The 17,886-nt window shown below is 37.4% G+C and overlaps 1 protein-coding gene across 14 annotated transcripts in view; it reads left to right on the forward strand.

Moving 5' to 3' along the window:
• Window positions 1–17,886, forward strand: part of nrxn2a (neurexin 2a) — a 336,553-nt gene that overhangs the window by 77,348 nt on the left and 241,319 nt on the right. For 13 of the 14 annotated variants that reach the window (XM_026195944.1, XM_026195946.1, XM_026195947.1 and 10 more), the window contains one exon: window positions 4,802–4,816. The exons of the other annotated variant lie outside the window; for it this stretch is intronic. In XM_026195944.1, the coding sequence (XP_026051729.1) occupies window positions 4,802–4,816 (15 nt within the window). The remainder of the gene's footprint in view (window positions 1–4,801; window positions 4,817–17,886) is intronic. 14 annotated transcript variants of the gene reach the window in all.

Consider the following 17,886-nt stretch of genomic DNA (forward strand, 5'->3'; position numbering starts at 1 on the left):
TGCATTGATGAATAAACAAAATCTACTTATGTCAAGGCTAATTAATCTTGAGCATATTGATTTAAAAATATCATATATCCATACTTTGGATATATTCAAAAAGGTAAAATGTAAAATATGTGGATCCTATAAAACAGTTTAGAATAGCTTAATTAGTCCAGTGTTATTTTAGTATTAGTTATTTATTTTGCTATTTAATCATGCATTAAATAATTATGTATTATTTTTTTTTGAATGTTTCTGGGTGTCATCAAATGACGTTTTGTCAATAACTTCTGTGAAGGGAGGGAGAGAGAGCTTTCCAGGGTGCAGACAGCAATCGCAGAGATTTTAGAACGCCAACTGAATTTATTAGGAATCTACAGACGCAAATAGACTAAAGGTGTATAAAAATAAAGACCTATATGTGTATTTTGGACTTTTTTTTCACCACAAGTCTAAAAGAAGACATGTTACTGAAGACAAACAGCCCCAAATCTCAAAATTGACCAGTAAAAAAACGATGTTTTTGCATGTGTCTCACCCATATAGACTTTTAAAAGAAAGTCTAAAGTGTGGAGCGTTAGATAAACATTACACGATTTGTTTCGTCACCTCACTTGAGTGAAAAAAGTCGCTAATCGACTGCATGATTCAATAATGACTTTATTAGAATTGCTATTATAGTTTTTTAAACCATTGCTTTAAATTGCGTTGTTGCCTATATCGGCTCGTTCGGCCGAAAAATAAGTAAATCGTAACGCAGTAAACCCCTTTTACATTCAGCATCAGAGGAGCATAGTAAATATAATGATTAGCATCTTGGTCTGCTCTAGGAGATAACATCGTCATCGAACCTGGTCTGTCTAACACCGAAAGACGTTAACGTTAGTACCAAACACTTCTTGCACTGCAACAACTCGCTAATCAAAAAACATAAGCTATTTAAAATAGGTGCTTTTTTCGTTGGAAAACAGCAGCTCGCTATTCTTGGTCTTCGTTGAGAAGCATCGCGACTCAATCGTGAGTTATTTACTAAACTGAAAGATTATAATTTGAATTTGTGAGTGACAGACGTGTAGAAATGTGGGGGCACACTGGGGGGGCCAATCAGTTTTCAGGAGGGGCCAGTGCCCCCATGGCCCCTCCCCTGGCTACGCCACTGATTACCACACTTTGGAACATTTTGCTGTCTCCGCCATCGTCACTCTTTGTATAAAGCAGGAGTTTTCGTACTGTAAGGGGGCCGTTCACATATCGCGTCTAAAAATAGGCGCCCCGATTTCTGATTTTTTATCCCCAAAGACTTCAGGCACTTGCGCTCCTGAGGAGTCTGCCGTTGCTAAGCAACCATGACCTGCTCTCTCCATGAAGACGCAGAAATTTCAGCAATGGACAAATGGATTTGCAGCACTAAAAACTGCTTGCAGTAGCACTGCTACTAAATTAATTTAAAAGTCCACATACAGCTATCAGCTGTTCCTTCATCTTGGCTGAGCTTTCAACGTTGTTACGGAAAAGGTGAGGAAGTCACATGACCTGCGGTGCATCTCAACTTGCAAAAGTTGAGATGTTTTTAACTCGATGCGGTGCGGACACGCCTGGAAAAAACAAGCTTGTCGCACCGTGTGCGCGTCACGACCGCGTCGCTTACATTATGAGCACGCATACCGTGCGCCTACATTTGAAATAACGAACTTGAGCGCGCAAAAGACGCGATATGTGAACGGCCCCTTATGCGTGTGTGTACGCCGCGCTTGTTCTTGTTGTGTGTGTGTGTGACTGACAGACAGCCTCTGCGGCGAGAGAGATCTCGCAGATCTCATAGACGAACGTCTTAATATGATCGCACATTAGAAATGTTTGGTGAGATAAAATGTGCACGATTACATTATTAAGCAAAAATACATAGTACATAAATTTTTTCCCCTCCTGTACCGAAAGCAGAACCGATACCATCAGATCTTACTGATACCACGGTCTTTCATAATTTAGCCCCGGGGCCATTTTAATACCGGGTTTCGGTACCCATCCCTAAGAATGACCCAGGCTTAACTAGTTCACATGTGAAAAGCCCTTACATGTTAGTCCACTGACATATTTTATGTTTGTTTGCAGTTTTACATTAAATGTGATCATATTTTCAGCCAAAAACATAAAGCATAAAAAAAATTATACATATTTCATGTTTTCATTAAAATTATGTAACCAGTGTACCGATGGGAAAAAGAGACTGCCTCTTTAGAGTCAGTGACTAGTTACTCTCCTATTAGCAGCAATAACGGCAACAGTTCCTACAGTTATTTTTAAGCATTCACACTGCTGCTGAGGATTTTTGCGACCCACTCTTCCTTGCAGAACTTTTTCATCCTAGTGACATTTGAAAAATACTTTCTTCACACCTGAAGATCACATAATTGAAACCTTGAGCGCCAAAGAAATAAAAGGGGCACAATTTCTGTCCATTTTACCACCAGAATCTCTCTCTGTTTACTACTGCAGTCCACAACAAAATCATTTCGTACAGTGTTAAAAATGTCCACAAACTTCAAGAATTCAGAAGGAGACAATAACTTTTCATTATTATTATTATTATTAATTATTTTCTATTTATGTTATCCCTGACTGTATATTATTTAATATATATTTTGTATTTGTATTTTATCGTCACACTTTTCTAACTGTAATATTTGTAAAGACACGGACTGCCGACAAATCGTTAAATGATAAATGTCTGCTTCAGGTGGCAAATGTACTTGTTTAACAACAAGACTGCTCTCTTTACGATGGCTAATCTTGGCAGCACTTTGGCTGTTGTTGCCAGCTGGACTTAGAGAGTGAGTACATTTATCATTTCCCATGACTCCAGCTGAGGCAGACGCTCATATGGACTAGGGAAAATGTGACATTTACTAAAAGCATGTTTGTAATTACATACGTTAACAACGGCTAGTAGCTTTTACTGACACAGCTTTAACCCATTTTTCAAAGGCTATTTAATGTATATTTGCATTGATGTTGGCGTTTTGGAGTCTTGATACAGTATGTAGTACTGACACTGTCTCTGCTGTGAGCTCTCCTTTAGTTTAGCAATAGGAACATGTAATGAGCAGGGCTAAAGATGATTTTTTTCCAGGCCCTAAGAATCATTTGCTGTAGAGGTATATAATCTCAGAGAGCGAGTAAACCACAGGGCATCTGACCTGCTGAGAGAACTTCTGTAGTCACTGATAGAAACACAAACTGATTTTTTTTTTTATTTTTTTTTTTTATTATATTTGCAAAAGTGAAGTCCGTTCATTTCTAACAGATGAACTGTCACGAAATCATGGATCTTGTTCATTGATGGAGAAATTGTGGGTCTGTCAAACATGTTCTGCTGGAATCGGTATGAAATTAGATGTATGAGAAACGCGAGTTGTCACATATTTTTATTCTAGTTCATGTAACTCACATAGCTGGGTTTTTGTTACATAATATGACCTTAGTTGTCACAGTGGGCACTTGCTATTTATTGATAATGATTTGAAAAGGTCATTTTATTTCGAAAGATAAAGTACAATCATGAATCACAGAACTATTCATGTAGCTTTTTTAGACTTTTTTTTTTTTACAATAATATACAAAAAACAATTGGCTGCCACATATACTTTATGTGTAATGCAATATATATATATATATATATATATATATATATATATATATATATATATATATATATATATATATATATATATATATATATATATATATGCTAATTATAACCAAAGTTAAAATAGGTGTAGCAATGTATAATGTATTCTAACTCTAGGTACAGTTATTCATGAGATAATACAATTAGTTAATGTATTATAAGGCATAATTAATGCATTAAAACTACATTTATAATGCATTATATACAAAGACTTTATATAGTATTATCAACTATTGTTTTGGCAAACTAGAAACTGTTTTTGAATGCATAACAGAAAATATAATATATATTTATATGTTTGTATATGTTTGTATAATATATGTTTTATATGTTTGTTTTGTAATTCTAATTTTGGGCAAATTCTTTTGATGCTCTGGTTGATATCATTTATGTGCACAGAGCAATAGAGGAGACATAATATTTTAGGCGGACCTACTTTTCCTCTGAATTTATTAAATATTGGTTATACACTTGAAGTGTTTGATTAAGACATAAAACAGATCAATTTTTATTTATTATTTTTTACTCTGGAAGGCTCCATTGATCCGCCTGCAAACTCCCTCACTACTAGCACAAATTCTTCTGGTTTCCTCAGAATTACAGCCGCTTTGGCTGCCAGTGGAAGTACAGTGATTTTGTATTCATAGTTTGCAAACAGAGCAAAATGAATTCTTTCAATGTGAGTAATGTGCTATGTAAATTAGTGATGTTTCAGTGTTCACTAAAAGAACTTACACTGTAGGTATTCTGTCATTAGGAAAAACTATTTATTTTTGTTCCGTACTGTAGGAGTATGTGGTTTTGGTGTGATGAATAGGACCTCATAATCCATTACGGTTTAATTTCTTTATTTTTAACTCAACCGTTTTTTCCCCTTTTGTGCTATCTCCATAACAGCGCCAGCTTGTTTTAAGATGCCGCTGTTCACATTCTCATGCAAATCAGTCTGCAAGCCAGTTCAAAAAGTCTCGATTGTCTTGAGATATTAGTGATTTACTTTCTGCAAGGACCAAAAATGTGACTAGATCAAAGAATGAGTAGAGCTTCTGTTTTATGCATCTGTAATCTTTCAACCGAGTTCTGGAACGGTGCCTCTGACTTTGTACTTTTGACTTTTTCTTTCCACAGGTGATCCAGAATCAGGTAAGAATCCTTTTCTTATTCCTCTCAATTTTCATAATACATTCTCAGCCCTCATCCCCTGAGAGAGCACATGGTTGCCGAAAGCTTTTTGATATGCACACGCTCCCTACATAGTCGCAAAGGCCTAGATGTGGCTTGTATTCGTTCAAGATACGAGCAAGATCACAAGCAATTTAGATCTGGGCCAGTAAGAAACACATGGCTCGCCATTAACATTTGGACTCACTTTTGTCTTTTCTTTTAAGCTGCAGCTGGTTTTTGTGGAAAACGGGGACCGCTTGGTCGCTCACACGAATTAAATCATAATGTCCTAAGCGCGGGTTGCCTTTATCTGTCTATTACATCAGAACAGACAGATGGAGTGGTGCTGTAAAAGCTTTTATAAATTTGAATGCTCTTACACATGTTGTCCTTTAGACGATGGCAAAAAAAAGACGTTTGAGGTGATTGACACACATGTCAGGTTTTCACATCTTTGCCTATCCATGCTGAAATAACCCCATTTACCATCCCAGGCAAATATTCCAGTGAATTTCGTCGCGCTGTATTTCGGGAGCTCAGATATATTCCTACACACGGCTTCCGTTTAATTAGAGAACTGTATCACACATCTGAACTCACCGTATCCTCCCCGCCAGGTGACTCAAGATGAAAGACGAGCTGCTTTATAAAATAACATTTTCAGTGATTTGACAGACATTTCCAAGGGATGCATTAGCCATTAGCCACAGCAGTTAAGCGCACACACTCTACTCTAGGCTATCGGCGCCAGCTATGTTATTAAACCCTGTACTTCAGCACTCTGATCAGCTGCATTTGAATTTTTTTTAAATGTTGAGAATGTTTAAATGTTTTAAGTTCTTTAAAGCTTTTATAAAATGGTACTTGGTAATTGATAATTTACAATAAGTAAATATTTTTGCAGTATTACAAAAGATTTAAATTTCAAATGATTGTTGTTCTTTAACAAATCCTCCCACATCGTGATGTAGACATGTGGGGGCGTGTTAGAACGAGGTGTTTTAGGAGGGTAGATTTGACTCTTAACTTTTATAAAGAATATCTTTTTGGATTTGAGACTTTATTCTTTGCAACTTTACAGATCTTCTTTCTGTACCAAGAGCTTGTAACACTCCAAAGAGATAGCAAAAATAAAAAAAAATTGAAATCGCATCATATGACCCCTTCAAAAAATTAATTTAATTAATATTTTTTTTCAATGTAAGCTCACGCTGTAAAAGGCCTAAGGTTCCACTTTAAAGTATTCTAAAGTTATCATTAAGTATTTCCCCTTAATTGCTTAAGTGTTCCTTTAAAATATGTTATATATTGCAACAAAGCCCCATACATGACCATTTTACCATAAAAAATAATAACACAGGTTTATTTTACTGATCAACATAAAGTATTCTAGATATCGAAAGTAATTCTTTAAAACAGTGCTATACAAATAAAAAATAAATAAATCAACAACTATGTTTTCATATATATTTTATCACTTCCATTGTGCACTTGAGTTAATTAGGCTAATTATCTCATGCAAGGCTTTCGTCTCATGCGCAAGAATGACTGATGGATTATAGTGGCAGTCTTGGATGTTTTCTTCTTTTTCTCTCTGATTTTTTTTTTGTCCTTGGTGTGATTTGGTTTAAATGTTCTTGTTTCCAATTCTGTAAAGCTGCTTAGCCCACAAGATGTTGTTTGCCTAGACCTCTTTAGTAATAATCTCCATTACAAATTTTGTAGTTTATCTGTTTTTGTAGTAAAGATGAACCCTCTTTAAAGCGTCAATGGTTTGTTATGTTGCTTGTTGTGGGTGATTTTATAACTAAAGCAACTGAGTATCCATTGCCATGTTTTGCCACAGACTATCAAAGATGTATAAACACTTAGGTAAGGCTGACGGTTAAGATGTTTGTTGTGACACTCTTAAAGAAAGCCCTTGCCTCGGGGACTTTTTCCCCCCTTAGGGAGACCCTGAAGTCAAACCACTTTTCACTGGGCCATGATTCTTATTTGATACCGTAATATTCAATCAATTTTACCTCTTGGTCAGCACAATGTACTGAAAATCATGCTTGTCTGAGTTAGCAACAGTAGCAAAGAGGGGCGGAGCTTAGAGTCAGGTCATTTCTAAAACACAGTTCTCAGCTTGTTTTGAATGCACAGCCTTTATAAGAAATGCTTATAACCTGCACAAAATAAATGAGTACTTATAACATACAACTAAATAAGCAGGTGTTTTCTATAATAGACTTTAGGGTCTTTCCGTGTTAACTCAACTGGAGGTCCCTGTCTCAGATATTTTTTTATGCTAATATTTTTTCTAAAGAAAGATAAACATTTGTAGCGATGAAAGCCAAAATATTAAATGAAAGTGATGTGACATTCAGCCAAGTATGGTGACCCATGCACAGAATTTGTGCTCTGCAATTAACCCATCCAAAGTGCACACACACAGCAGTGAACACACACACTGTGAGCACACACCCGGAGCAGTGGGCAGCCATTTATGGGTAGCAGTTAGGGGTTCGGTGCCTTCCTCAAGGGCACCTAAGTCGTGGTATTGAATGTGGAGAGAGCGCTGTACATTCACTTCCCCAACCTACAATTCCTGCCAGCCCGAGACTCGAATTCGCTATCTTATAGTCATATTGAAATTCCAATGTCTCTGGAACTGAACCAAACAGGGCCCTACAAATGAAGATGCACAAAAGCATAGTTTGTTAATACCCAATATTTAAAAGGGAATTCTGATACCTTTAATACTTCTTGAGTTACAGACGTGCAAAATTTGAAGAATAACTTGAAAAGTGCTCTTTCCCTATTTTGAATGATCACCGTTGGAACATAATGCAACCAATATCAGTAAATTAAACAGATTTTATTAACCTACCTTCCAATCTATCTGAAAAAAAAAAAAAAAAAAAAAAAGATTTTGACCCACCTTTATAAAATAGTGTATTACTCAGTAAATACACATCCATGACATTTAATATTTTGGCTTCCATAACTATACATGTTCATCTTTCTTTAGAAAAAAGAAAATATATGAGCAAAATCTAAAATTTGAGCCCGAGAAGCTTCTGAAATTTGGTTGATTTGACACGGAATGAACCTTTGTGGATATATTGTCTGTTTTAACAATTTATTGTCCCACCAGTCTAAATCTCTGTGACTTTCTCTTTGGCTCAGATGGTGGCTTTGGTATGTTTCTTCATCACTCTTTGCAGTCTCTCCGTCTCCTGATGAGAGAGAGACAGAGGTGGGGGCCCCGGCTGTAATATGTTATGGGGGAAGGGGGTCTTATCTTCTTTCAGTTGGAGTGGAATAATGAAAAGAGAACTTTGTTTTTAATTAAAACGGGACCTTTGGGCATGATTATGGGGCTAGTGATTAATCACCTCTTTGGTCCACTGAAGAGGCTGTGCAGGTCGGCCCGAAGCCTGCGAACGGGAATGATTTACCCATGAACCCTCCAGAGATATGCCTGTGTTTAGACTGTTTTCCTGCAGGACCCTTCGATGCTGTTTTACATACATATATGACCCGGTGTGATATTTTTGGAGTGGATTTCCGCAATTGAAAGGTCAGCATTGTAATATGAGTGTGTGCCGGATACAATCGCACACAGGAACGGCTGTGGAAGTGGTCATATATCATAGTGAGTTTAGTGGCAAAGCAAAACAGCTGACTCAATTTTAACACCCGATTTCATGTTCAAGAGTAATGTCTGCATTTGAAACAAGAAGCTTGACCTGCCTTATGCTGATTTTCAATAATATGTCTTCAAGAGATTCAGATTCAGTATAAAAGCATAAATTACTTGCTACAGAAATGTATGTAAGAAAAAATAAGATTACAGTGAGGTGAAATAAAGTGGAAATATTAAAGCCAATTTCTATACATTGAAATACTCACTGTTTCAATAGAATAGCCACAAGATATAAACGTATTAACAGAACTTTTGTGTGAAAAAGCTCACCTACTAAGCTTTTCTATGTGAAATTATATGGAATTTTACAACTTCCCTGCCATGGCAAGTCATAAAGCGACTGTGAAAATGATTTTAATAACAATTCAAATAAAACAAAAGAATTAAATGTAAGTGCTATTATAAAGTCATATGCCTTATATTTGTGCTTTTAAATCATAATAAATTGGCCCCTTTTACTTTCATTGTTGTTCATTACCATTTTTTAAGAAAATAAGGGATGAGTCAATTTCAGCATTATGCCATAAATGCTCTAAATTGACCTTAACTTGTATTGAACCCTAATTATTAATTTCAGGCCGACTAAAATGCGTTCACACGCGCACATACACACATAAAGCAGAAAGATTCACTATCTCACTAATGACCCAGGCCCCAAACTAAGCTAATTCATAATCCTGAATGTATAATGGCTTTGCGATGAGCTTAAATGAGCATATCATGTCCTTGACGTGGCCTTGGCATTCAGCAGAACAGGCGAAAGAGGAATAGAAGGAATCATGATTTTCATAAGTGCTTATTTCCCAGGCAGCTGCATTTCTCTTTCATCTTGCGCTCATTTTGACTCACTTCCTCCCTCTCTCTCTCTCTCTATCTCCTGTCCTTCTCCTTTTCACGCATTTGTCAACAAGCAGCAAAAAACGGCGGCACAAACATCCATGCTTATTTACCATAATCTGATTGTTAACTGGCGGGTATTTGAAGTATGCAGCTGCCCCCCTCTGACGGCAAGATCATATCACAGTGGTAAATATCACAAAGACACAATCCCTTTAGCACTCCACACTTACTCACCTGAGACTGTGGGCTCCTTGATTGTGTAAAGTCATGTGCTGCATACTAAACACAAACTAACAAATGAATGCAAGATCCCTTCACCGCAGAGTTTCGGGACCCGCAGCTGTTGTTGCTGTGGCGAGTAAACCCGTCTGCATTTTTTAAGGTGAATTAATGCAAGTAAATCTCTGTTCCTCTTTCCTCCCCAAATCTCATCCGTATAGAAATCCAAGCCAAAGTTGCTGCCAAGGTCAGGGCTCAGAGCTAGTCCAAGACCTAATCTACAAGGCATACCCATTTCGGATGAGCCACACGGTTTCTCCATCCAAGGGATCTGGAGGAAAAGGATTCCTCTTTTTTTCACATGACCTTGGAAGACTTTTTTTCTTCTCCTCCCCTCTATTGTTATATTATTAACCCTCTGATGGCTGATGAAGCTTTTTTTAATTCATTAGAGCACCAGATGGTGGTAGTGACACCGTTATTGGTCGACATTGTTTAGGGCACCCTGTGTTTTTTTCTGAGAGATCACCTCCTGAAGAGGACATTAATCAATGCAGCCATAACCAACCGTTCTGATCTTTGAAAAGGTCACCTGATTGGCTGTGTGCTTGGTGACAATCAGTGTCAGATCTGCTAAGAGCTCATTTATTCACTGAGATAAGCCGGCCAATTGCATGGAAACTGTCAGAAAATGTTCAGGTCGTACTTCACTCCGAAATCAACAAAACAACAACAAATTATAGTGCAAGAAGACAAAGCTCTGAAAAGGAAATGAACATTATAAACATAATGGCAATATTTTTTTCTTCAGTTTGTGCATCCTCACTTTTGGCAGGCATTTGGGATTTATTTATGTTTTGATAGCATACTGACATATATATAGAGGTTAATCTGGGTCAATTGTAATTGCCAGTAGTGGTGCAGATGCAACATCACGCTCTCAGATGGCTCTTAAGACAATCTGTCTGCTGTCATGGCCACTGTGCACCAGAGGGTTAAAATCATCACAGGGGAAGAGCAACATTTTCATAATGTTGTGAAATTTGTTTCTTCAGCTTTTTAATGAATAAGTGGATACCTACCATGAGACTGTGAGGGAGATATGATTCACTTCAGATGGGTTCATTGTGTTCATTATGTTGCCTATTGATTACTGTTAGTGTGGGCAGTGAGCACACTCAACACATTCCGGCTTCAAACAGGAACTATAGATAAATGCTTATTTCCTATTTCATTTCACATTACTGAAACCTCATTGCTTCTCGGTTTATTTATTTATTTGATGGATGTAAGTTTTGGTCTTAATGATTTTTTTTTCTTTTTTTTTCTTTTTTTTTCTTTGTGGCACCAATTCTTTTTTTACACATTGATATGAGTAGTAGAAAGAGCAGAGGACAGGATGTTTTAAACCTATTGCCTACATGAGTACCACAGCTCAATCTTTTATGTGCTTACCACAGAGACATACAGCATTATACCATTTTGTTTGTTTTGTGTAGTCCTTGTCACTCCAAGTAGTGCACTGCAAAATATGGCTGTTGTGATCATGAACATCTGGCTGATGGGCAATGCAAATACATTGTAGGGTGAGTTGCACTAGACATTATTAAACTTATACCTAGATTAAATCTAATTTTCTATTATTTTTTTATTTAAAAAAAAACAAAACAAAAAAACAGTAGTAGTATTTTGAAATCTAATAATAAAAATAAACAATTTAATGTACATTAGTATTGTAAATACTCTGCACTTGTTTTAATATAAGCCTATTAATATCCATTTGTCTGGTGGTCATGGCTTTAGTAAAAGTGCATGACAAAGGAGTGGAGATAAAGGAGTCTTTCAATGAACAAACAAACGTAGACAATTCAAATAATATTAATCCAAGACAAGGGAGAACCGAATGGGCTTAAAGGAACACTCCGACTTTTTGGGACTTTAGCTTATTCACAGTATCCCCCAGAGTTAGATAAGTCCATACATACCTTTTTCATTTCTGTGCGTTCTGTAAGTGTTATTCGACGCACCCACCGCTAGCCTAGCTTAGCACAAAGACTGGATGTAAATGGATACTGTTATCATAGTAATCCCAATAAGTGACAAAATAATGCAAACATTTTCCTATTTACATGTTGTGATCTGTATAGTCACAGCGTGTACAAATAACAAGGCTATATGAGACAGAGCCCATTTTTAATCGTATAAATACTGGGAACTATATTCTCACTAGGCGTAGGAGCACAGCTAATGTTACTAGTGATCAGCGCAGCACACGAGACGCGCTGTTGATGGTTCCATAAACAAACAAACGTGTCTAACTAGCTAGACGTGACTCGTGATCATGGCTGACTTTGAGGAATTGTCAGACTCAGAGGAATTTTACTGTGTATCAAAGCAAGATCCAGAACCATATAGTTTTGAGCCAGAATACACAGACGAGGAGTTACAAACTTTGGAAGCTGTAAGACAAGATGTCAAAGGGAGAATCAGAATGAACACAGACTGGTGCTGTAAATGTGGAACATGCCAACCTATGCCGACAGAAACCGAATGCCTTTGTTGTAATGAATGGGACCGGGTATTGTCATCAATGTCAAGGCTTGATGACAATCAAAATAATAATTAAAGTCGGAGTGTTCCTTTAAACTCAGACAGTTGATGAGGATAACTTAAAACCAGGAACAGTTGATCTAAATTAATGAAGATGAACTAATGAGAACAGGAAATTAAGAAAAGAGGACAGACAGGAACTAAACAGAAAACAACACGAGACAGATATCACCCCCCCCCCCAACCCGGAAGGCGAAACCCACACAGTAACAGTAACATCGGGGAGGGCGCCCTGGAGACTGGTGCTGGACAGGAACAGGGTGGAGACAAGGAAAGCCTCCATGTTGGTAGCTTGGGAGGCCATGGCGGAGCTGTTAGCTCAGGAGGCCATAGCAAATCAGGAGACTCGGGAGGCCATGGCAGATCCTCGGTTGTATTAGTTGGCTTGGTCACTGGTACCTATTCCACCCCAGGCATTGGAGCTGGAGCCAACACTGGAGCAAGCTCTGTGGTTGGAGACGACACTAGAGTGAGCTTTGGGGGGTGCTCTGGGAGGTGCTGACAAGGAGCAGGCACTGGAGGTCACTTTGGGATGTGTTTGCAAGGAGCAGGCACTGGAGCGAGTTTTGTGGCTGGGGCCAACCTGGGAGTGAGTTCTAAACACATGAACTCCTGGCGGGCTTGCCACATGAACGCTTGGCAGGCTTAACTTCTGATCGGCCGGCCATCTTGACTTCCAAGATGCCGGCACTCTACGGACAAGTACCAGCCACCTTCTCCAACACCACTCGTCCCCAGCCACGGTCTTCTCATCTTGGAGTGGAGATAAAGAAGTCTTTTAATGAACATAAACACACAAAGACCATTCGAATAACATTAACCCAAGAAAAATAGGAAAGATAACGAGGGGCAGACAGGTGATGAGGATAACTAAAAACCAGGAAATGGTGATCTAAATGATGAAGATCTACTAATGATGAGAAGAGGAAATTAACCAAATGAGGTTAGACAGAATATCTATCTATCTTTCTATATACTGCTTAAAAAAATGAAAGGAACACTTTGAAAACACATTAGATCTCAATCAGGAAAAATATCTATACTGATATGGACTGGGTAAATAAGTTCAATTTATTTATATAGCACATATAAAACAGCCACATGCCTGACCAAAGTGCTGTACAGAGATTCAAAGTAAAATAATATAAAAATCAGCACAACTAAAGAAAACTAAATTAAACAGGGTCTCTTCCTAATAATAAAATAAGTAAAAATAATAATAACACGAGCAACAAAGTATAAACACTTAGAATAATAAGCAAAGAATATAATAGAAAATTATTTATGAGCCAAAGAAAACAGATATGTTTTTAGGAGAGATTTAAAAGTGGACCGAGAGGGGTCAAGTCTATTCTCTAAAGGGAGGTTATTCCACAACGGCGGCCCAACCACTGAGAAAGCCCGATCACCTCTACGTTTGAGTCTAGATTGTCGGACTAGAAGAAAATTCTGATTACTGAATATTAAATGGATGGAGTATATGGATACAGCAATTCAGATAAATAGATAGGAGCTAGATCGTGTAAAGATTTATTTACAAATAAAATAATTGTAATGTCAATTCTGAATTTAATAGGCAGCCAATTAAGGGTCTGCAGGATTGGAGTAATGTGAGCACTTTTGCAGCTACTATAAAGGAATCTGGCAGCAACATTTTGAACTAGTTGAAGGCAATCAATTTAAAACTAAGAACTACCACAGTATAGTGAATTGCAGAAGTCTAAGCATGAGATGATAAAAGCATGAACAGTCATCTCTAAATTTTTATGACTTAAGAAGGTTTGATTTTTGATAGCAGGCAAAGTTGATAAAAACTAGAACCTACTGTATAACAGAGGGGATATGTTTGACAAGGGTAAGGGTTAAGGACTCGTCTAACAAAATGCCCAGGTTCCATACACGTGAAGATCTAAACACTGATATACTACCCAGATCTAAGCTGGTTGCCTGAGACTTGTCAGAGGCCCAAAAGCAATCACCTCAGTCTTATCTTCATTTAAGGATAAACTATTTTGGGCTAGTCATAATTTAACTTGAGAAGTAAAAGCAAAGGGATGATTTCTCTTGATAGGTAGGTAAATTTGGGTATTGTCAGTGTAAAAATGAAAAGACACCCCATGTCATCTTAGAATGGATCCCAGAGGTAGCATGTACAAAGAGAAAAGAGAGGGCGCCTTGCCTGGAGCCTTGAGGAAGACCGCAGGTTAAATGAGCAACAGAAGAAGAAAAGTTACCTAGCTTGACTAAGAATTTTCTGAGGTATGAATGAAAGCACTTAAGGATGGTTCCTTTCATCCCCACATAAGGCTCTAATCTAGGTATCAAAGTAGAGTGGTCAACAGTGTCAAATGATGCTGTTAGATCTAAAAGCATGAGGACCACAAAGTCGCCAGAGTCTGTAGATAAATATATTCTGATCCAATATATATATTGTTTAGCATTCTCAATAGGGCAGATTCGGTGCAATGTGCAGATTTAAAGACTTGCATAATAATGTAATGTGTTAGGAACAAACATACAGAGGCCTGAATTCAAAGATCTGGACCAGGGCATCCCTAAGCTGCATTCTCTCGCCGCATTATTTTTCACCAGGAAGAACGCAAGACCCACTGCACCAGCGTAGGGTCTGACAATGGGTCCAAAGATTTAATCCCGATACCTAATGGTAGTGAGGGTGTCATTGTCTAGCCTGTGGAGGTCTGTGGGTCCCTACATGGTCCTTTCTATGGCCCTGTCCAGCTCTCCTAGAGTAACTGCCTGTCTCCTGGAAAATTCTCAGTGCTCTTGCGACTGTGCTGGGAGACACAGCCAACCTTCTGGCAATGGCCGTCCTAGAGGAGTTGGACTACCTGTGCAACCTCTGTAGGGACAGATATCGCCTCACGCTACCAGTAGTGACACAGACCCTAGCCAAATGCAAAACTAGTGAAAAACAGTCAGAAAAGATGAGTAGGGGAAAAAAATGTCAGTGGCTTCCATTCCTGTTTTTGGGGTATATATATATTACATTTAGATATTGCTACATAGTAGTCTTTTTTTTTTGTAATTTTTTTTTTTTTATGCATCATTTAGTACATAAAAGCAAGACCTTTGAGTTTCTGTGTGTATGTCTTTAATACTTTTTGTTGTTGTTCCTCATGTTCCTCATGAGTAAATTCGAAAATGAAAATAAGTGCTTTGCGTTCACAGTTGGACAATGGCTTGAACCACCATAGACAAGTTCAGTTAACATGTTCCAGAGCTGATCTGTGTCTAAGCCTGTGACTGAAATACACGTTTGGAATTTAAAGTCCACAAAGATCCTTGCTATGTCATTCATGATTAGATCAAACCATTGTGATCCGATGATTAAGTACTAATCGCAACAGGCTTTACTGCAAACAAGCTACACCACTTACTCTAAACCTTTTCCAAAGCCTCAAAAAGTCAACCTACAATGGCTTTATAACAGGTGCACACATGGTAATGACACAAGCCCGTGTGAATGCTGTGGGGTCTGGAATCACCAAGTTTGATCTCTCTGCTCTCATCTCTCCAGTACATCTGAGTCAGTCTACTGATGTTTGGTCCTGCGGTGGAGATGACATTTGTTTGAGAACTGCTACCACCTTATCAGGCAGACAAGAGTGACTAACATGTTGCTCTGCGTAATATTGAAGCTGTCAATATATTTGGTTTACTGATGTGTGCTCCGTTTCAAAACCTAGTAAACTGAATATTTAAGCAGCTGCCTTGAAGGGAACATCCTAACTGCCGTAAGTGACCATTTGGAATGCTATATGTAGGTAGTAACTACATATGTGCTACACAAATAGCATTTTGCGCAGTACTCACATTCTGTATAAATAATTTCAATAGCGTTTGATTTTAGCATGTTGCTAAGCTAACAGCAATACTGCTTAAAAATGCATAGTTCACAATAGTGTTGTCAAAAGACCCGGTACTGAAAATGTGACGGTACCAGGTTTCTTTAAGTACCAGTGGTACACAGGACCCGGTCAACCCGGTTCTTGACCCATACAGTGCTATGATTTCCGCAAAGCAGAATACGCGGACGGAATCTCAAAATCCTGTCATGAAAATGAAACTTACATTTTAATATGGACAGTCACGGAATTTGTCAAAGTTAGCATAAATTAATCAAATCAAATCTCCGTATCGACCAGTATCTATAAATGTTAAGCTGCAAAAGTTGGTTGAAATATGAATCATGCAAGTTCTGTGCATCTCTGTGCCAATGAATGAATGACAGAGACGAGTGGGTTTGTTTACTACATAGACTGAAATGCGTGACGCTTGCGGTAATTTCAGCATCTCAATGAGGACATAAATACATAAACAACATCACCAGAACTGTTCTGATTCACTTCACAAGCATTTTACAGATTCATCTGAGTAAAACCAGTGTCAAAATAAAAGTAGCCCGTCAAAATAAAAGGTTTTTTTACATAAAGGCATTGTTCTAGAAATATTACTAGGTTTAGTAGAATGTATTTGATACTGCTACTACTTTTGAAAAAATAATAAAACTTTATTTTTTAAATAAATAAATCACACAATATTGCTTCCATGTTTAAATTTTAATAGCAAATCCCCTTTATTTATAAAAAAAAAATGTTTACATTTCATTAATTAAAAGACAAATTAAATTTGGGTGAAACTTGTTTACTGTTTTCCATAATTATATTACTTGTAGAAAAACTTTAAACATAATTGTAAATAAGTATAAAGAATGGTATTGGTTTTATTTTTAGTGATAAAAAGATAAATTGTAACTTTGCATTAATTAGAGTTAACATTTCTATCATTTCCTCAGCCATCTTGGTTGTAGTTTACCTTTCAAAAGTTTGGGATCAGTGTGATGTTTTCAACATCAATAACAATAAGAAATATTTTGTGAATAGAAAATCAGCATAATATAATTATTATAATTTGTGAAGTATCATATGACACTGAAGACTAGAGTAATTTACTTTCATCATAGAAATTATTTTAAATTGTAATATTTCATACTATTACTGTTTTTACTGTATTTTGAATCAAACAAATACAGCTTTGATGACCATGTGAGAGTTAAATGAGTTAGGTAGCAGTGTACTGTAAGTTACAGTACAAGTCTTTTTAAAAAATCCTTGTTTACCTTGATTTTACCAGGAGACCCATCACTCATTTTCAAGTGTCAGCTTGTAAATGTTCATTTGTGTGCTTCATACATATCTCATAAAACAATTATAACGTATGTGTTCATTGATTGTCTAGGTCGCACATAGTTTTCTAGCATGATGCAGTAACACACAGCTGTTTTGAGCAGGTATAGCAATGATTGCTCGAGTTTTGTTTGAGGCAGTTCTGTTGTCTCTCAGTTCACCACATTTAGTCTGCCATGATCAGAAATTCCATTTACCCTCAGACACTTCTGGAAACCTTGTTTTTTCCCCAGAGCACCTCTGCCAGTCACAAAATCTCTTTAGCTTTCCACAGTGATGACAGGTTCAGAGGACAAAACCACAGCACCTGCCCCCTCCTTTACACACACACACACACACACACACACACACACACACATGCTAATATAGGAAAGCCTCACCATGCACATTGATTTTCAGTCTTCAGTCGTCATTGCTGTGGTAGAATCAGCGCCAGGTTGTTATTGACATATGTATGTTAAGATTACATATTTGTGGAT

This window comes from Carassius auratus, chromosome 21, assembly GCF_003368295.1.
Source record: "Carassius auratus strain Wakin chromosome 21, ASM336829v1, whole genome shotgun sequence".
Classification (NCBI taxonomy): domain Eukaryota; kingdom Metazoa; phylum Chordata; class Actinopteri; order Cypriniformes; family Cyprinidae; genus Carassius; species Carassius auratus.